The following is a 19565-nucleotide window of genomic DNA, read 5'->3' on the forward strand; positions in this document are numbered from 1 at the left end:
AGCGCTCCAGATTTCTTTCTTTGGTTCCTATATCTAACTGGATAGAACAGACAGTGTGCGCTTGTTGCAAGAGATCCCTTGCAACAACCAGACGGACGTCTCTAACAATGGTGACTACGACATCTTCTCGAGATCAAGAGGCTCACATTGCTACCCGTCATGACTATGATCATGACCTCGAGCTCAGCATACTGCCAATCCAAGAAGCTCACGTCCACGAAGATCCTTCTTCATGCCAAATACCCACAACTATCGCAGCAGAGGAACCAGATGCAGAGCCCACAAACGAGGCAATTGTGGTCGCTCAAAGCATCACCAACCCCCCAATCAACAAATACCGCCTGCTAACCGTCTCGCTCCTCAACTTCCTCGGCGGGCTAAACGACTCCGCTCCGGGACCCTTGATCCCCTACATCGAGAGACACTACTCGGTCAACTACGCCACCGTCTCGACGATCTTCGTCGCCAACGCCATCGGCTTCCTCGCCGCGGCGCCCTGCACGAATCTCCTCGAACGCCGTCTCGGCCGCGCCTGGACCTATGTTCTTGCGGAGCTCAGCTTAGCAGCTGCATACATCGCACTGGCGTGTTCTCCGCCCTTCCCCGTGATCGTGATCGCGTTCTTGCCCATTGGATTCGGTCTCGCGACCGCGCTGTCGTTGAGTAATGTCTTCTGCGCGAATCTGAGTAACGGGACCGCGGCGCTGGGCATTCTGCATGGGAGTTATGGCATCGGGGGCACGTTGGGCCCGTTGATGGCGACCGGGATCGCGTCCAGGACCGGAGGCAGGTGGTCGTTGTTTTATTTTTTACCGCTGGGGATGGCGCTTTTGAATACGGTTCTGGCGGGGTGGACGTTTCGTGGGTTTGAGAATGATATCGAGATGTCTCCGCCAGTGGCATCACGTTCGTCGTCCTCTCCGGAGGAGAGTTTCTCGCATGCCAAACTCCTCCGCGGCGCTTTCAAAAACCGCGTCACCTTACTCGGGGCACTCTTCATCTTCGCCTACCAAGGCGCCGAGGTCTCCATCTCCGGCTGGATCGTCTCCTTCCTCATCACCTCCCGCCACGGGGACGTCTCCAGCGTCGGGTACGTGAGCGCGGGCTTCTGGGCGGGCATCACCGTGGGTCGATTCCTCCTCTCTCACCCCGCACATACCATCGGGGAGAAAGTCTTCGTGATCATCGCCATCGCCGGCGCGGTGGGGTTCCAGCTCATCGTGTGGCTCGTGCCCAACATGGTCGGGGAAGCGGTCGCGGTGGCGATTGTCGGACTGCTGCTGGGTCCCATATTCCCCTGCGCGGCAGCAGTGTTTAGTAAGTTGCTGCCGCGGAATATCCAGATGTCGAGTCTGGGTTTTATCACGGCGTCGGGGAGCAGCGGGGGTGCGGTTGCGCCGTTCGTGACGGGGTTGCTGGCGCAGAAGGCGGGGACTTTTGTGCTGCATCCGATCTGTATTGGGCTGTTTGTGGCCATGGAGGGGTGTTGGGGGATCCTGCCTAGGCTTAAGAAGAGGACTATCTGATGCGGTTGCCCTATGCTGCTTATGGACCAAATGTCAAGCCCTTATGTTTAATCTCGGAAGATACGCTTTGAAGTGTGACTGTTGCTCGGGACTTTTGAAGTCTTTAACAATAGTCAACTCCATAGAAATCCATGAAGGGGCTAATAAGAGATTGGGAGTCAAAAAGGCAAAAAGGCGGGTAGATTGCTGATGAAATTCAGGCGAAAGAGTGCATATATAGGTATGAAATTGAACGTCCAGTTCCAAGCTTTTTCGTGCCATAACAGCTTCATCACATCATAAGACATCGAGAATCACAGAAGTTTCCGAGAAAGTGTCCTATAACCAACTCAAGAGATTCAAAATTGCAATCCAAGACCAGCTTCAATCAGTTGATATAACCGCATCGGCTATCGGAAAGACAAAAAAGTCCTCGTCATTAGGGGGCATAGGAGACCACCACGCAGCAACCTATATCCCATGTCAAAAAAAAAAAGTAGGCAAAGCAGACAAACATACCGAATCCGAATTGACCGACTTGATTTCCATAACTTCGCAGTCCCCTCCACGACCATTCTCCAAGCAATCAGCTCCAGTATATCTACCTTTCGACGTCGTGAACTCGATCCCGACCACCAGATTCCGTTGCGGAGGACGCTTCTTCCACGCAATATGCACCTCCTTCAACTCCTCATCATCGTACAATGTAAAGCCTCTTCCACAGAGTCCGCGTGTAGAGCCGAGATGCGCAGACGTGCAGTCCCGATAGAACAGGCTTATCCCGACCAGTGGCCCAGCGCTCCCTGCGTTTGACCATGTTATGTGTCGGACATTAGATAACCGTGCACAGGTCCCGTACTTGTCCCAGATATCTCTGCTGTGCGAGAATTCACTTTCTGGGCCTTGTGCCAGGGACATTAGGCGTCCCATGGGTGGTCTGATCGTCGTTGGCTGAGGAGGAACTACAGGTGCTGCTGGAACTACTACTGGTAGCGCCTCGGTCCTTGTCTTCCTCCTTGAGCGCGAAGAAGAACTTTGAGTGGTAGTAGTAATCTTCCGCTTTGCGCACCCAACACCGTGGATCATCATGCCAAAGCGCCGTGTGAAGAACATCCCGTCGAATTGCTCGTTTTCCTCGAGGGAATGTTTCTTGTATATGTACGACGAACGCTCGCTTGCGCCAATACCAAACAAGAAGTGTCGATCTCGGTTCGTTCGAATCTACATAGGTATCGGCATGAGTTAGCATCTAGCATTCAGCATTCCTTGGATACGATAAAAGCCACAACACTGTACCTCAATACCCAAATCGAACCCGCTTAGATGAGACCCGACCCGTTGGTCTAGAACCCTGGTGGTAATATCCGTGATATATTCATCCGGAGCATGGATAGCAAGGTGTTGTGCCCCTCCGAATTTTGTGAAAACGTACGGACCGTCGAAGAAGTCCTCACTCTTGTGCGCCGAAGTGACGCCTAGGAGCTGAGGAGCTGTTGCCGAATGAATTTCCATGGAGGAGAGCCTTGCATCTCTGTTCAAGTACACGGTGATCCCGGACATGTCTGGGGGGAATTGGACGTAGTCGGCAGTAAAGAAACCCCTGGCCGCAATCATTGCCGCACGATGATCATTCGTCTGTCTTTGTACAAAGCTTTCCTCGTCCAGTAGGCTTGTCGATGGCAGAAAAGGTCTGAGAGCAAGGTTCTCGCCGAGTACGTCAGGTTTCTGGTGGCTGTGGCCGACGCAACGCAGTTTGAATGCCTGGATTTATACGTAAGGATGTGAGTCAGCTGAGCTCGTAGACGACGTTGAAAGAACTCCCTCCTACTGACATCCATAACTACCAGAATATCGCATTCTCCCCCACAATCCTGACAGTTTCTGTCATAGGTTTTGAACCCTTCCCAGCATCCGATAGCCTGTGGCTTACCACATGACCAACCTGAAGACGGATCATCGCTGCAGCTGAGACTCCTAATTCCAAGTTCATCGACGACAAAGCGTAGTATACGTTTCTTGGACGAAACAGGGATGCAATTGTAGAGCGTCGATTCGTAGCCGACAACCTCGTGCTGGGTATTGGAAACAAACTGTATCCCAGAGACGTAAGCCTTCCCTTGTATGTATTGGTAGAAGACCTTGAGTTTCCTCGCCCTATCTGGCCACTGGGCCGGGAAAGAGCGGCAACCTGAAATGTTCCGAAAACCAGAGAACGTGTCTGGCGCTTTATTAGCAACAGCAGACATGACATGCGCTGCAGACTTGAGATCGACTAGGAAAGAGCGGAGTTCGTCGAGCTGGAGACCCCATGTTTGCAGGGGACCCGGAACCTGGCTCAAATGATATAGTCTAAGGGTAAGCGATATCAGGTCCACATCCTGGCTCTGGCCCATGGGCGATGGGAGATATCTGAGCAAGGGCTCCCAGAATAGCGGAGCAAGCTTGAGTAGCTTCTTGCAAGAAGATAAGAAAGACACCGCGTCATTTGATGGAAGCCAACGAACGATCAACAGTAGAATTTCAGCCGGCAAAGTGCACAGACGGCATTCTTGGGAGTATTCTCTGTCAAGTGAGATAGTCCGTAGGGGTTGACCTTCACGTATTCTGCGAAAGGTATCGAAACACGCTTCAAAGTCGTGTCAGAGAAAGCGACGAGGTCAAAAGACGTACTGAAAAGGAGAAAGAAACAGAGAGGTCTTATATACTACTTACGAAGCTCATGCCTATTTTCTTCACGTGGAAAGTAATCAACCTTATCGGCCTGGAGGACGAGACAGGTCTGCAACAGGGCATCCGGCGTGACAGGTACTTTGCTCATGGCTTGTAGCATCTGGTAGCAGCGAGCACCTACCAACCACGCAGCGATGTCGCTGCCGTGCTTTACCAAATTGACGTATGCAACGTGCCTCGAAGTCTCGTCCTCGAAGACTATCCGTATAGACGGGACCGCAATTCTCTCTTCCACCGTTTGCAGACGTCGACTGGCGCCGGGTATTTGCGGGCTGATGTATCCACGGCCCCCAAACGAGGCGACTGGCGAGTGTCAGTTTTGGCAGGCTTCAATTACCTAACATAGTCTGGAGATTTGGATCAACTGGAGAAGGTCTTACCTGCGTAGGTTGCATCTGGGTGGTCAGGAAACCGTCTGCCGCAGAGGGCACATATTGTCTGAGCACGGAGCTGTTTTTGTCCCATCATCGTGTTTCCGGGAAACGCAAAAAGAGTTTTAAACCAAAAGGGAAATGATGTATCTTGACTAGTGAGAGGAATAGCAAACCACGTAGATCAGAGCTGATAATGTTGACTTTCGGAGGTCCTTCGCTTGCCGCGCATGCATCGAATGAGAGGACGTCGAGGGAATCAATGCTACTTTTAATGATTTAACCGACCGAAGAGCCGGCAAGTTCATGCGTCCGTTCAAGTCACACAAATCGAACCCGTCGAGCTGGCGGTCGATAAAGCAAGGATCTAGGTATGAGGGATCATATCAGAGATACCCCGCTTCGCAGGTAGGCAGCAGCGCCGGTTAGCTGCAGGTTGTGCAGTGGGGATAAGCTCTCGAACTTCGATTCGACTGGAACAAAGGGTGATGAAATTTTGAAGTCGGTATTCTTCACATACCACTACCTACCCAGGTACTTCATTTATCACGTAGCACCTAATGCATTCATGTCTGTGGACCAAGAATGGGTAAAATCGTGGCTTATGTCCTCGGATCCTGGGAATGAGCCGCTTGTCAAGCTGTATTTACCTGGTAGAACCAAAAAGAAATGTTTCAATTGTAGATGCAGATTCTTATATTAAGAGTCTAAGTTACATGAGGTTCGAATGGGGGTACTCCCTAGGCCCATAAGATCCGACCAGACCACTCAGGGAATGAGTCCGCACCCCTCCTAACAGTAGTCCTGGAGGTACTGCTTGACCACAAAAATACCTCTATGACATTTAGTTGCATATTTCCTAGCTGACATATTCCTTTTAAACTGTGACTGATCATTTACGATATCACCAGATACTGAATTTTCTTTTTCAGCTGGACACCGTTATTTTGGAGACACAACACCCACATACAATAAGTTACCTAGTACTGAATAAGGTACCTTCCTACTTGGCACCTATCTAATACCATTTCCTCTGTACAGTATGTACAACGGACCCGATTTTTACTATCCCACCCTTTCAACCTTCAATCACGATATTTCTCTCTCCTCCTCAACCTTATCCACAAACTCCCCCAACGACCCAAACCTCCAGCCAAACGCGACCTTCCCCTCCCTCAAAAACTCCTCCACCCTACCCCCTCCCATCCCGCTCTCCCCACCATCTCTATCCCCACGCGCAATCCAGACGCTCTCCAACCCAACCTCCTTGGCGGGGACATGATCATGCACCAGACTCTGCGCGACATGCAGGATCTCATGCTTCTCGACGCCAAAGTCAACCTTGGCGTGAGAGATCAAGTACTCGAAATTGCGCAGATCGGGCTTGTACGAGCCGATATCTTGTGCGGTGTATATGGCATCGAAGAACGGATCTATGGCGGGGCCATCTGGGGAGAAAGGTTCATGTAAACCGGCAAGAGGGCCCAAGAGTGTTTTCGAGAACGAGGCACGATCCACGTTCGATATGGGCACGAGCTTGTAGCCCAGTTTCCTGAGCCTGCGCATTGCGGACACAGTATCGGGGAAGGCGGGCCAGTGGGCGACGCTGGATGCGAAGCGTTCGCCTTCTTCCTTCAAGGCATCTTCCGCATCAGTACCATCTGTGGTAGTCGGCGTAGCGTCCAATTCCCTTGCAAGCGCAACATACGTATCCCTCAGAACGAGATCATATGTCTGCTCCGGACGCGCGGCCTGGATCCGCTGCTCGTGGGCGCTGAAGCGGGCGCCCAGGGCGAGGAAGTCGGATTTCAAGGGGTGAGCGTCGGGCAGACGGGCGTGAAGCGGTTCGAGGGCGACGTAGATGCCGGTTTCCCAGTCGACGAGGGTGCCGTAGATGTCGAAGGAGAGGAGGCGGAAGGAGGAGAGGGGGCGTTGTTGTTGTGCTGATTGTTCTGATGCCATTGTTGTTTTGAACTGGTGTCGGGGAACTGATCTTTCCAGGATGTCTTTTCTCTTTCCTTTCAACAGGTATGATATCTCAGTTGAAGACAATGTGTCATTAGCGAACAGAACCGATGCAACCGTGTAGTAAACAATCGTTCATATAAGACACAGCCTAAACTCGACCAAAACAAAGGCGGGATATACACAATAAATGTAGGTAGAGCGGAACAATAATCAGCACAAGGAAATGGATCATGGGATCATTTGAAAGAAAAGAAACCAGCACAATATGAAAGAGAGCGCCTTCAACAGATTCACAGAATAAATAATCTCGCACCAAGACCATGATCAGGGCATCATCCAAAGGGCGCCCGCCATGGTGTAGACGCTTTACTGCTTTTAGTCCCCGCCTTTCATGGAGCGGTCCAGACAGCCCGTCTGTCGGGGGCGGGGAGCCCGCATGGAGGGGAACTACCTGGTAGGTAAGCGGACGGCCGTACGTAAATGTGAATATGTAAATCAGAGTTGAAAATTGACAGTAGTGGGAGTAAAAAAAAAGAAAAAAAAAGAAAACTTGGCTACTCTTACAGTTGGTCAATAGTATTGGAAACTACCTGAGTTTCTCGATTTACCCCACATATTTAACTAGAAGGATGATGTTGAAGACCTGGTTCAATTTGTCTCGGCGACTACGAAACAGACGAGCCACAGACAGATCGATGAAGATGTCCATCGTATTCATTTCATCTATTTCAGTTACATAGTTCATGGACACGCTGCATCATGCCATTCGCATAAGCGACGACGCCATTGGGCCACACCCTCGACAAAAAGACATGTCGAGGACGGAATTAACTCAGCAAAAATCGACAGATTTTTTGTTCTCCAGCCGCCACTGGTTCAATCAGCAATCACCCTTTCTGTCTGCCGCAACCCTTTCGAGAGACATACGTGCAAACCAGGCCATTCCAGCAGAGTGTGATAAAAAGCAGAAATAAGTTAGGTAGACAAGAAATGGACAATCCGTGGTTAAAAACCTCGCGGCTCTGTGGAAACCTTTGACACTGAAACAAGACCAAGAGAAAATCATTTCTGCCACCAGATGTTTCCTTCCTCCCGAACGCCGTCCGACTGGTAAAAAAGGCGGGTATATCCAGCACCGTGATGCAAAATGTACGGAGAATAATATAAGAGTGCGACAAAGAGGGCGGATTGCCGACGAAGGAGGGCGTAGAGGCGTCCAATACGCCAAATATATCGACTCAACGCAAGGAGAGACGTCGTCTCCATCCTGGGTTCGGTTTTCGCTCTGTGGGCTGGGAAGCCGGGCCGGGAATCTATTCATGTTACCTTGCCCCAATTCCGAACATACCAACTCCGTAGCTGCCGCCTCTGTCGGGAATTGTGGGTGATACCTTCGAAATGTGGTCCTGAAGAAGCAAGGTTAGATGGGACGGCGTCACGACGGCGAAGGCGCATTTGAAAGTATGTTCCTTGGTACCTTCTTCTGCCTCTTCTTTCCAACTTTACCGCCATCCTCGCCGTTTGAATAAAAGGCTGCGTCATCTGCATCATCATCTGCATAACCTTCCCCGTAGCCCACATAACTGTTATCATCGTAGCGTCTCTTGCGTCCGCGGCTGGGCCGGGTGCGTTCCGGTTCCGCAACGGCTGGCGCGCCATTTGGCTGACTGGGCTGGCGAGGTGTACTTGCAGAAACGGCTGCTTTCTCCTTTCCAGCACTGACATGCTTCGACGGCTTTTCGTGGCCCAAGACGTCCTCCCAATACTCGTTGTTCGGTACCGGACCGGGTTCCATTTTCATCGCTCTGGTTTGAAGCTTGTGTAATGCCGAATCGATCTCTGCAACCTTGATCTCCTTCCCAAAGACCTTCTGGTTTTGCCATTCCTCCTCGGGCCACATAGTCATTTCTCTCAACCCGCCCGGTGTGCCAGGCTCGTGCTTCACTGGTTTGTTTCTCCCCGCAAGTCCAAGACCCTTCAGCTTTCCCTCGTAGGACTTTCTCAACCGGTTGATCTTCTCTCCCGTCACGGGATCCGTCCTTGCAACCGATTTTGCAATTGGACCCAACCCATAGAGTGATATCAAATCTAATCTCGGGTCCGGGCCAGTCATAGTATAAGCTATAAATTGGCATTCCAGGTTAACAGACATATTCCAAATCACACAGACCAGGCGGTATGTGCAGAGGAAGGAACTGTCTCAGGGAGACCTTACAGGTTTTGCAGAGATGGAAGGCCGACCCAATGTCTTCTTGCAGAGAAGCTAGACTGGGTTCACCTTCCTGTGAAGAGGAAGCAGGACCTTTCTCGTCCACTTCCATTGCATTTGGGTCCTTCGCCGCATCTGGACCGCCCATATTCGCCACATCCTCGGATACGCCTCCCGCATCATCTCTTCCCCACTGCCTGTCGTGGTCCGTTCTTCTGTGCCCAGATTGATCAATACCACCTGATGATGCTGCTGTGCCCTTCACATCTGAGGAAGCGTCGGGGTTTTGCTCGTGCGCCTGTACGCCAAATGACTTCTCTGCGTTCTCAAGGTCGTCCGTCGATGACGTACCCATGAGGTGCCCGCTGACACTGCTCGCGGGAGTCGGAAAGGAGCTCGTCGTGGTCACAGCCGGTTGCTGGGAGACTTGGGTAGACATCGGGGCCGACGACGGAGGAGAAGACAGGGATGCTCCTTGGGACGTCGCCTGGCTGGGTGAGGCCTGTGTAGATGTGAAGCTGGAGGCATAATTTTGGGCGCTGACTGACATCAACGGAGGAGAGGTCGGCGTCTGCGGGGCGTGGTCGTTGGAGGATGGAGAAGGATGGTTCGCCTTGAGCAATCCAGCCGGGGGAGACGACGGTGAGGGAGGTCCTGCTCTGAGGGGGGCCGACGAGACAGGGCCAGACATGGGTTATCGGCGGAAGGAGAAGGATGGAGTAAGGGCCAGCGCCTTCTCAGGCCGGAGTTTGCGCAGGCGAAGGACCTGATCTGGCGGGCTCGGGGGAAGAGGGTTGTGGCTGGGTCCGCCGGTCGAGGATCTCTCACCGGGCAGGAAGATGCTCCACGGAGGGTCTAGGACACGCACATTCCAGGGCGTCGAGACAGCCGGCGAGGGAGAGAGCAGGAAATGAGGAATCGATGGAGGGGGGACGACGGGAGCAGGACGATGGCCGGCGGTGATGGAGAGCGTTCGCCCTTTGTTCCTCGCGGGAGAGAAAGCGACGTTACGAGGTGCTGGATGACGGCAAGGCGAGTAGAGGGCCGGCACGTGACGCGGCGCTCTGGGCGCTCCGGGTTCTGGCGCGTCTCGCCTCCGTTCTGGTCGCGGCGGGACGCGCTCTGGTTGGCAGACGCCTCGCTTCCTGCAGCACGGGGAAGATAACGATAATAATGGGGTCTGAGCCCTCTCGGGACGGACGGTTCGGCTGCTGGTTCGAGACTCCCGTTGGATATTCGAGTAAGATGTATAGAAGCTACCTCCATGTTCATCTCCAACATATATGTTCTTCGATCACGCAGTCTCATGTCATTTGATTTCTGCACCGATTTTTTTTACCGAGTCGGTTCTTTCTGCTTCTGTGATCGGCCATCCACGACACGTGGATCCGACTGGAGGGCCCCTGCATGCGGATCGTGTACGACATACATGTACTTACTGTACTGTACGAAGAACCACGACAGGGTTCCGGTGCAAACTATACTATCATTATTACAAGCGGTGAGCACGCTCAGTACAAGCCAGAAGATCCTTATTTTACAAGCCCATCGCCCGACTCCTCTTGTGACCTGCATTGTATTTGTGGCTCGTGCCTAGATTATGTCATACATCAGAGTCCAGCACCAACGATCCTGACCCGCCTCTCCAAAGTCCTCCAGATAATCAAGTCGAAGGGTATCTATACCAAGACAAGATACACTAGAGAAACGTACAGCCAAAGAGATAAGACCAAGGTGGCTGCTCAAATAAAATCATGCAGAACAACAGGGAAAGAAAATAAATGACATAAATACGTGAGAAAAAAATGGAATTGACATGTCACCCATACACAGCATACCATTGCTGTTGCATCCACCGGCGCCCATTTGCCCACACGGACCTGCATGTTGTATTCCCCTACTGAGAATGTCTATAGGTATCATTAACAGACAGAATATCCGCTGTGGACGTGACCAACACTGCTTTTGATCCTCGTCATGTAATGATAGGTGTCACTCCAAAAAAAAATACGATAGTCGTAGATGCATCATGACCTATAAAAAGTGGCTGACTCTTGCACAAGCTGTGCAGACACATCGGGAATATTTTCTTCCAGAGAATCCAAGAGTTCGTTTTGTTCTTGTATGCTGAGAGTCCGTCCTCGCCAGGGCGCCATTGGAACCGGCTGGTTCGAATACTGTGAGTAGACATCCCCAAAGGAACCGAGCCAAAACGTTGGATCGGAAGATGCATCGACATATGCCAGATGAGGGGCAGTTGTGGAAGCAACTGTGAAGTTCGGATCCCAACCTGGCAGGCCAGGGACGACCGAGGGAAAGGCATTATACGGTGTTGCGGGATTGAACTGAAATTCTGAATAGCTGGTGGTAGGCGGGGCATATGACTGCGAGCTATAGTTAAGCTGCTGGCCATTTTGTGGAGGGGATTGCTGCGGAGGTGGGTATGGTTGCGGAGACCCATGTAGAACTTGCGCCACTTTCGACGGCTCCGTAGTTACTGTCGAAGATGCTGATGCTTGAGGGAAGTGGAATGGTGGATCCGCAGACTGTCCTCTGGAAACCGTACCAGATAATACAGTGTCGGAGAACGCGTCAGAAATCGACCGGTCTGCGGGTCTGAGATTCTGCGGGGAATGGAAGGAAGTCGTCGTGCTGGACGGGCTGGACATCGATGGAGTTGGGGCATCCTGACTTGATGAGGGTGTCGGGTGGTTGGACGGCGAATGGACAACGAAGGATTCATCGCCTTCGTATGCCTTAAGGCAAGCGGTGATAAGACTCTTGTAGAGCCGCAAGGCAGATTCAACACCCGGCCATCTTTCTGCGGCGAGCGCAATTCCTTCAAGCGCAATGCCGAGGTGGACCTGCACCTCTTCCATAGGGTGTTCCTTTCGGATTTCTGGATATGAGAGGGACCAAAGAATGGTGTTAAGAGCCATGAAAAGGGATTGTGTGAAGATCCAGGTTAAGTCTACCGATCCAGTGGCGATCTGCTCTCGATGCATTGAGACATTGAAGGCGGAGGCCTCGTAGCATCTCTGGGCTGCGCGTAGTGAGGGCTCAGGAACTTGGGGTGATGGTCGAAACATGAAAACGATCATTGTGTTTCGTCTGCCTTGAAACCTGCAGGAACGAGAGTTCAGCCGGATGCTCGCGCTTCCACTAATGTGAACTCGGAGCGCCTGCTTACCATTTTTCGCTCAGTCCGCTACCCCCATCATTTTTCGGACAAGAAGCAACCCAGTGGTCAAGCTTCGCAAGCATCTGCGTGAACCAGGGGTCCTGATCGTCAACTGGAGTGTCGCGTTTTCTGAGGTAGAGTGTTCGTCTGATTTCAGCTTGCAGGAGCCGCATTTTGAAAAAATGGACTGCGATGCATTTCGCAAGAATGGGCTTGCCTTGTGGGAGAATCCCATCCGGGGTTATGAAGCGGTCATCTACCAGCTCGAAGAATTTGACATCGATGTGATCGTGGCTGACACAAAAAGCACTTGGACGGCCAAGGCTATGGGAGAGACCATACTCCATGGAGGTAACTATCCAGAATAGCCTCCTCCGCATATCTATCTCCAGAGGGTTTAATCTTTCACCGGTGGGGGACTTCGTAATCGTGGCTTCCTCCGTGATCCGGAGCTCCTGACATAGCTTCGCTGCCAGTCCAACAACCCAGTACGCGGCTGTTCTTGTAGGCGTCAGCAAGGAGTACTGGGCGATAAGAACCAGACACTGTAAAGCGCTTAAGTCCATCCTCTTGAGAGAGTCCTCCAGGTACGGCAAAGCTGCAAGGTAGTAGCTATCGGCCAAACCTGCATAGTCAGTACTTAATTTTTGCATGCTAATCGCAATAACAAGCCGGAGTTGGAAATTCTTGCACGGGTCAACAGAACCGTTGAATACTTCTTCGACATCTTGTCTGAAGGTCGGTTCATGGAGTGTGGGAAGCATTGCCTGGGCTGGAAAAGAGTTCAGAGAAAATTACAAGGCAACATGTGGGGACGCATAACCTACCTCTGACCACAAAAAGATCTATAAGTCGATAGGTCAACTCCCGAGGAGGGAGATTTGGCTGAGGTACAGAGCTAATCATGGGGTAGACCTTAGATGTCGGCTTCGAGCTCTCCTTGGTAAAAGTGTCCTTGATTTCTTGGGCGGTCACTTCTGGAACAACATCCTTGATACTCTTGGAATCGGTATTCTGCTTTGCCATCTCCATCACCAAACGCGTAATGGCAATGCCGCTGGATGGCCCCAGATACCGATGCTCGTCGTTTTCCTTAAATTTAATGCGACCAGCTCCGCGGACCATCATCTCCGCGTCCGCAGCGTGTTTAATCTCCCTCTCAGCATCTTCGAGCTCCTTTTCCAGCATCCTAGCCCTTTCCCGTAGCTGAACGATGTATGTTCTTGGTGTTGTGCAGTTTTTGGCAGGATCGTAGTAGACACATCTCGTGTTGCTCCGCTCGCATGGTTCACATTTCGGTATTCCAGGATCACATCTGGATTTGCGCTGCAATCCGGTCAGCCGACACTCCACGACCCATCGAGTCTGCTAATACGAATTTCGGCCCCCGATGGTGTTTTTCCCCGTCTCGGGACTTACCTGCCTACACCGTGTGCAAGCCGTCAGTGTGTGCGCGATCCGCCCATCGGGAGCCTCCTGCGAACTCCTGGATGGAGGTTGTCTCCATGGATCGGCAAAGTTTGATCGTGAAGGTTGGGAGCTCATCTGGTTCGCCATGACTTTTTGCTGGGACCCCTCTGCCCGAAAGTCAAGGGTAACCACCAAAGGTGCTCGATCACTGTATCAGACGGTCAACTGTCGCTTCCCATGCGCCATGCAGCGGGAGCTCAAATCAGGAGCGCGAATGTATGCCACTGGAGCTCCAGCATACGATCGGACGAATTGGCAATGCCGTCATGATCCTCGCCACGGGATTCTCAGGATCAGCGGATGCAGCGTGACGGCAGAGGGCACGACATGAGAAGTAGCAGAAAGCGAGCAGATGGCCAGGTGGACGGGAGGAACGAGCTGAGGGGCGTAGATCTGGGAGTCACAATCAGGCGAAGATAAAGGGCGAAGGCGGGTGAGCCTCGGTCGAGGATGGGATCTACGCTACGACGATTCCCAAGATCGGAACGTATAACGGTCAACCTTGGAAGCGCAGTTAGCAGTGTCTGCTAGGAGCTTAGGCCGCAGACAGAGACGCAGAGCATGCCGGATCATTGGATCGTGTGGACGAGGACAGACCAGCCACAAACGGCCGTTGAGCACAGCGCACCGTGAACTGCGACGGCCGGCCGGCGGGTGGGGAGCGTGGGGTTGAAGCCGTCCTTGCGCAGCCTTGAAGGCGGCACGAGATTCCGGCGGTCCAGCCCTTCCGCTCGATCGCATCTGCACCGATTATCGAGCCCGGCAGTGATGCATCTGCTCCTCCCCGATCCCTCTTATCCTCGTTCCTATCGTCTCCCTCTTTTCTCCTCCTTATTTCCTGCTCTTCCATGCGTCCGGCCTCTACGGCGATGATATCCGTTGCGTCCCCAGACGGAAACTGACTGCATCCCCTTCTCGTCTGCAATCTGCAGTTGACCCGTCAGATCGGGAACAGGCTATAGCCCCGTCTGCCGCCGCCCTGGCTTGACCGCCACATCTCTCGAAATTCGACGATTCCTCACGTTCCCTCAGTCAACCGCTGTGCTCTCTCTAGGGATGAGCGACAGCCCTACAGCTGTTCGCTAGCCGCCTGTCGTGAATCATTTTCCGATAAGGCTGACGCTTCAGCCCATGCAGGTCCTCGTCTAACAACACGACCGCCAGCTCCGTCACCGCTCCCCGAAAAGTAAGTTACATAATCCGGCTCTTCAGCCCTACTCGCTCTCCCGTTCGCCAAAATTACACCGTTACACTCGCCTTTCCGCCGATCCACCTGGCTGGCAGCATATGCCCAGATGTAATATCTCATTGCAGTCGGACTCGTCGTTCCTCTGCACATCTTTCTCCTAGCATGAGGAGGGTGCTGACCAAGCCGTAGAGAATGTAAGCATCCAGCATGTCCTCCTCGTTTCTGGACAATCCTGTGCTCAAAGTCAGTCGCCCCGTGGCCGCGTGCTCGAGATGCCGTACGGCCAAGATCAAATGCGATGGGAAACTTCCCGCTTGCTCTGCCTGCGAAAGAGCAGGAAAGGCCAGTAGCTGCTCTGGTGCCACGGATGAGTTCGCCAAGGGGAAGGAAAGGAGCTATGTGGCGTCTCTGGAAGGGTATTGCGAGAGACTCGAGAGAAAGATCCGCGAAGTTCGCCGTCGCCAGCAGGCACTGGCTACGGGCGATACAGGAGTCATCCAAGAGGGCTCCATAACCTCGATTTCCTTGGGAGGGACGGGCGAGAAGGCACACCGCAAAGAGGTATCTGATATCGATGACCTCGTTGGAGATTTCGGGTTTCTGTCAGTAGCATGCTCTCCATCTCTTTCAATCTGCAATCCGTACTGACTTGGCCTAGGTCTGTCAATGCCACATCGCGAGACTTCCGTGGCATCACGTCGAACACGTCTTTCGCACAGTTGCTTCTGACAGTTTCCACGAGAGAACCGCTTCCACGGTTTGCTACAAGGCCGTTGCCTCCACGCCACGAAGCCACACCGCTTATCCAATTTTATTTCGACAACATATTTGTCCAGATGCCATTCTTTACGGAAACCAGCTTCTGGACTTCCGTTGATGTTGTCTATCAGGATAGTGGTCGTTTCGCGAAATCTTTCGACCACTGGATTCTACGCATGGTATTGGCTATATCTTCTGCTTCGCTGTCTCATCAAAGAGATAGCAGAAACTACCAGAGGGCAATGTCTCTGGTGTCTGCAGCACTAGATTATTCCGAGGATGTTCTTCATCCGGGATCTATCGTGGGCATTCAGGCAATCCTGCTTCTTGCTCAGTATTCTCTAGTGGACCCTGAACACTTCCGAAACTGGTATCTGGTTGGGATGGCTGCTAGGGTTGCGGTTGACTTGGGATTGCATCAAGATCCCCCCGCGGAGGTCTTAACAGACGACGATCGTCTTGACCTCCGTCGTCGAGTTTTCTATTGCATATATACTTTAGACAGGTTGGTCATTTCCCCTGCGTTTCTGTCTAGCAGTAGCTCCGGCCTACAATATGCTGACTTGCCGACATAGGTATATAAGCACTGCCTCTGAACGGGCCTTTTCCTTCTCGGACGACTCTGTTAATGTCGCCCTGCCCCGTCTTCCAACGTCTCATGTACATCCTGCCGTGGCACATCAGAACCACGTTTTCCTTCGAAGTCTGGAGCCTGCGTTGCATATATTCAAGATTCGCCAAATTTTATCCGCAGGATATCAAGAGATGTTCTACAATGGACACTGTCCCTCTCCGCAACCACTTGTTTTGACGTGGACACTCTGCGCAAATGCTCGAGAGTGGTTTGACAAGTGTCCGAAACAGACGTCATGTTATTTTACCCTTCTGTACCGCTTGGAGCTACTCTACACCACCATCATCTTGTTGTCACCGTCTCATAGAGACCCAGCGATCTGCGACTCCAGCAAGACTCTGTTGTTCGATCGGTGCATTGATTACGTGAGTCAAGTGCACCAAGTTCTCGAAAACCCAAGCGGGTTTCCATTCCTGTCGTATGCGGATGTCCAGCGAGTACATCAGGTCGGGCGACGATTTGTGGAAGTTCTAAATCAGAACTATGACAAACTGCTCAGCTGTTCCATGCCAGAACCCCCTCCAGTGCCATATGGAACTCCAGAACCACCTTATCTTGCGCCTGAGGACCGTATCAATTGCCTCGGACGAGCGATAAGATGCCTCAATTATATCCGAAGTATTCTCCAGTACTGTGTCAGGCGGTGGAATATGCCCGGCCTTCTAGAAGAATTCGAGCGGGAGTCAGCGGAACTCAGACGGACACTGACACAAATTTCTGCAGCTTACAGAGCTGCTCCACCGCCGGCCTCCTATGTCACAGCCTCGACTTTACCGTTACCTATCAATGGAGGTAGTTATCCGTCTTATGACCCGGGACAAATTGGCTCGCGGGGACCTTATTAATCGATCTATTCTGATGACATACATATAAATACATCTATATATTGTGCGCTTGACGTTTGTATTGAATATTGGCAATAAGAGAGCGCTGACACATACATAATGTCTTGGGGTTAGCTTGGCACTGGCCACAAACTTTTTCTGCAATGTCCCTAGTCTATTTCATTTTTCCCTTATATATACCATGATTGCATAGTGATGAATGATGAACTCAGATATCCAATATCCGCAACCTGCCATCGAAGAGTTTAATGAAACCACTTACACAGGAGATCTAGTAGTCTTTGGATAGTTAGATTCATGTAATTTCTAGTGCGCTTGCCACCGGGGAGACACTGAAGGTGACTCCGGCCTTCTTACCTTTGCTTCAGGCACTTGCTAGGTGTGAAAATGTTGTGCACAGAGAGCCATACCCCAACTTGCTCAGTTCTAGCAAATATGCAAAGGAACAGGCAGGCAATTACGGATCGGAGCGATCCTTCAAAGCACGTGGATTGAGGAAGGTCAGGCTCCGGGGATAGGAAGGAGCCTTTCAATAATAAGGCGGAATATCAGATTGCCATGTTCCGTACTTCTTCATGTTTAACTATAGTTTGCTTTTGTTTTAGCATTCAAGAATGACAATGATTGCTTCTCTAGAGTTATTCAAGCAATATAATGTCTTGAATGATCCGGGCTATCCCCCATACATGCAGTTTCAACAACTCATTTGGCTGCCTCAAGTCACAAATGCATCCCCATTTCCTTAATTGCTGCCTTCGTGACATCCATGCTGCTCAAATCCCCCTCAAGAATCTTGTCCATATCCTTATCCTTTCTGTATAGCTTCTCGAAAAGAAAAAAAAGCTTGTTCTATTGTCCCCTGTTCATAAGCACTTCTATAAATTTTTGAATATATAAAAGGATATATATACCTATATCTATGTTCAATGTTTCAACTTAGTCAAGGGGCTAACTGAGCAAACATGCAACAAAACCTGTCTAGATACTGGCTGAAGGCTCGTGCGGACTATGAACTAGTTCTAGTGAGATAGTTTCTCTCTCTCTCTCTCTCTCTCTTTTGTCGGGTCAACTTTGTTCTTCTATACATAAACGTAATAATAATAATGAGACTGGCTGGCTGGCTTGTTAGACTACTAGGTAGAGATTAAACAAGTGCCTCATTGCGCAGAGCCTTGTAACTTCTTCTCGCATGGCAATTCTGTAGAAGGATATCGTCTCTTCCGCACAGGATTTCCGAAGCTAATACACGCAACTACCTAAGAATAATGTCAGCCGAATATTACCACTATACCCTAGTGGTATACTAAGAGACCTATCAGCCTATTCAGCACACGCCGATCCAGGCATCTCGAAGGTTATAATCCCTGCAATAAAGGGATCATACTGTCTATATTTAAAACCACCTATTTTCCTTTGTTATTTCACGAAAATGTCTCGGGATCATTAAACAAAGAAGTATTCGGAAGGTCTTGACCCCTAAGTGCATAAATAGTGGTCAGATAGTTAGGTAGATTCGAATAATCAGAGCTTTCATCATCATACCTTCGGATTACTAGGTTCGCGCAGTCCGACAAATAATTACACCGAGTGGGCTGGTATCAGGTATCGAGTGTTGATGGACCAACGTTCCAGCCTTGTTAGAGAGTACCTAGCTTATTTCAGGCGCTATGTGGTCTTGTGGCAGGCACATTTTTCCATTACTTTGCGAGTTCACTTCACAGGGGTTATAAAGATAAGTACTGTCTCATGCAGTTTCTAGAGTAAGAAAAAGAAACTGCCTCCGTTGAATGTACTGGAGGTCATCTTCCGTTGGCAAAAGATGTCCACTGGTGGAAGATACTAGGGAGATAGAATAATCCCCGTGTTAAGCATGATGGAGGACGCTTCCCTCCACGGTGATCCACTGACATGAAATACCTAGGTACTTAATCTAAAGGGAAAATTAACTACCTACCTAGGTAATCTACTAGAGTCCAACTTCCTCCGCAAAAATTCAGTCCCACAACTGGGCGCATATACAACTGACGGAACTACCCCGCCATTCTGATCTGCAAATACATCCATCTCCTCCGTCAATTGAACGGAGACACATACATCACCATCTAACACGGTCCCATCCTATCCTGAAACAGAAAATCAACTAAATCCGGCGCAACAATTGCGAGGGGCAATTATCAAAGAATTCTACAGTCGACGCACTGACCAATGACAACCGGTGCTGTGGTCTAGTGGTAGGACGTCACGTTGTGGCCGTGCCAGCCCCGGTTCGATTCCGGGCAGCACCACGTTGGAAAACATCTTTGAGTTGTGAAGATATCCCTTTTCATATTTTTTTTTTTTGCGTTGTGGGGACGGGATGGATGAGACCTGTGCCAAGCTTTATGCAATTGACCGGCGAAAGGTGAAATTTAGCGAGGGATAGGGGTATATTTATGCAATTGACTCAATTGACACTGCTTTTTTATGGGTTTGTGATACATCTCTCTGCAATCTCGGAGAAAGGGGTATTTGAAATGGGTTCCCCCTTCCATTTGAGCCTGCGGTGATAAATCTTTGAGCCTTACATGGACATGTCCTTGCATCCGCAATAATAAGAAAAGAAAGGTAATCGGAAATTGAGCCCGCGCAGGCCAGAAATCCGTGGTTCTGGCCGTACCGGCAGTGCCGCTAGTGTTAGTCCCTTCTCTTAAGTGAAGGTGGTTAT

General features: G+C 50.9%; 7 protein-coding genes and 1 non-coding gene across 8 annotated transcripts; 3 read left to right on the forward strand and 5 right to left on the reverse strand.

Annotated features, from left to right (window-relative positions):
- Nucleotides 1-107: 107 nt before the first annotated feature.
- VTN00DRAFT_465 (uncharacterized protein) lies at nucleotides 108-1526 on the forward strand (the record flags this gene model as incomplete). The annotated part of the gene is made up of 1 exon (XM_069431095.1): nucleotides 108-1526. The coding sequence occupies one exon, from the start codon at nucleotides 108-110 to the stop codon at nucleotides 1524-1526; it is 1419 nt and encodes a 472-aa protein (XP_069291173.1).
- A 363-nt stretch (nucleotides 1527-1889) lies between these two features.
- On the reverse strand, nucleotides 1890-4703 carry VTN00DRAFT_466 (uncharacterized protein; the record flags this gene model as incomplete). The annotated part of the gene is made up of 6 exons (XM_069431106.1): nucleotides 1890-1976; nucleotides 2025-2726; nucleotides 2802-3266; nucleotides 3338-4131; nucleotides 4218-4538; nucleotides 4616-4703. The coding sequence occupies 6 exons, from the start codon at nucleotides 4701-4703 to the stop codon at nucleotides 1890-1892; spliced, it is 2457 nt and encodes an 818-aa protein (XP_069291174.1).
- A 992-nt stretch (nucleotides 4704-5695) lies between these two features.
- Nucleotides 5696-6568, reverse strand: VTN00DRAFT_467 (uncharacterized protein; the record flags this gene model as incomplete). Its single annotated transcript, XM_069431117.1, has 1 exon — nucleotides 5696-6568. The coding sequence occupies one exon, from the start codon at nucleotides 6566-6568 to the stop codon at nucleotides 5696-5698; it is 873 nt and encodes a 290-aa protein (XP_069291175.1).
- Nucleotides 6569-7896: 1328 nt separating this feature from the next.
- VTN00DRAFT_468 (uncharacterized protein) lies at nucleotides 7897-9474 on the reverse strand (the record flags this gene model as incomplete). The annotated part of the gene is made up of 3 exons (XM_069431128.1): nucleotides 7897-7980; nucleotides 8052-8695; nucleotides 8790-9474. 3 exons carry the CDS (start codon nucleotides 9472-9474, stop codon nucleotides 7897-7899), a joined length of 1413 nt encoding a protein of 470 aa, XP_069291176.1.
- Nucleotides 9475-10810: 1336 nt separating this feature from the next.
- Nucleotides 10811-13521, reverse strand: VTN00DRAFT_469 (uncharacterized protein; the record flags this gene model as incomplete). The annotated part of the gene is made up of 4 exons (XM_069431139.1): nucleotides 10811-11906; nucleotides 11974-12736; nucleotides 12792-13290; nucleotides 13384-13521. 4 exons carry the CDS (start codon nucleotides 13519-13521, stop codon nucleotides 10811-10813), a joined length of 2496 nt encoding a protein of 831 aa, XP_069291177.1.
- Nucleotides 13522-13727: 206 nt separating this feature from the next.
- On the reverse strand, nucleotides 13728-14284 carry VTN00DRAFT_470 (uncharacterized protein; the record flags this gene model as incomplete). The annotated part of the gene is made up of 2 exons (XM_069431151.1): nucleotides 13728-13935; nucleotides 13989-14284. 2 exons carry the CDS (start codon nucleotides 14282-14284, stop codon nucleotides 13728-13730), a joined length of 504 nt encoding a protein of 167 aa, XP_069291178.1.
- A 546-nt stretch (nucleotides 14285-14830) lies between these two features.
- On the forward strand, nucleotides 14831-16861 carry VTN00DRAFT_471 (uncharacterized protein; the record flags this gene model as incomplete). Its single annotated transcript, XM_069431162.1, has 3 exons — nucleotides 14831-15225; nucleotides 15282-15887; nucleotides 15958-16861. 3 exons carry the CDS (start codon nucleotides 14831-14833, stop codon nucleotides 16859-16861), a joined length of 1905 nt encoding a protein of 634 aa, XP_069291179.1.
- Nucleotides 16862-19075: 2214 nt separating this feature from the next.
- VTN00DRAFT_t2 lies at nucleotides 19076-19146 on the forward strand. Its single transcript has one exon. It is a non-coding gene; the product is annotated as a tRNA-His (tRNA).
- The last annotated feature ends 419 nt before the right edge of the window (nucleotides 19147-19565 follow it).

This window comes from Thermoascus crustaceus (genome assembly GCF_041956765.1).
Source record: "Thermoascus crustaceus strain CBS 181.67 unplaced genomic scaffold VTN00scaffold_1, whole genome shotgun sequence".
Classification (NCBI taxonomy): Eukaryota; Fungi; Ascomycota; class Eurotiomycetes; order Eurotiales; family Thermoascaceae; genus Thermoascus; species Thermoascus crustaceus.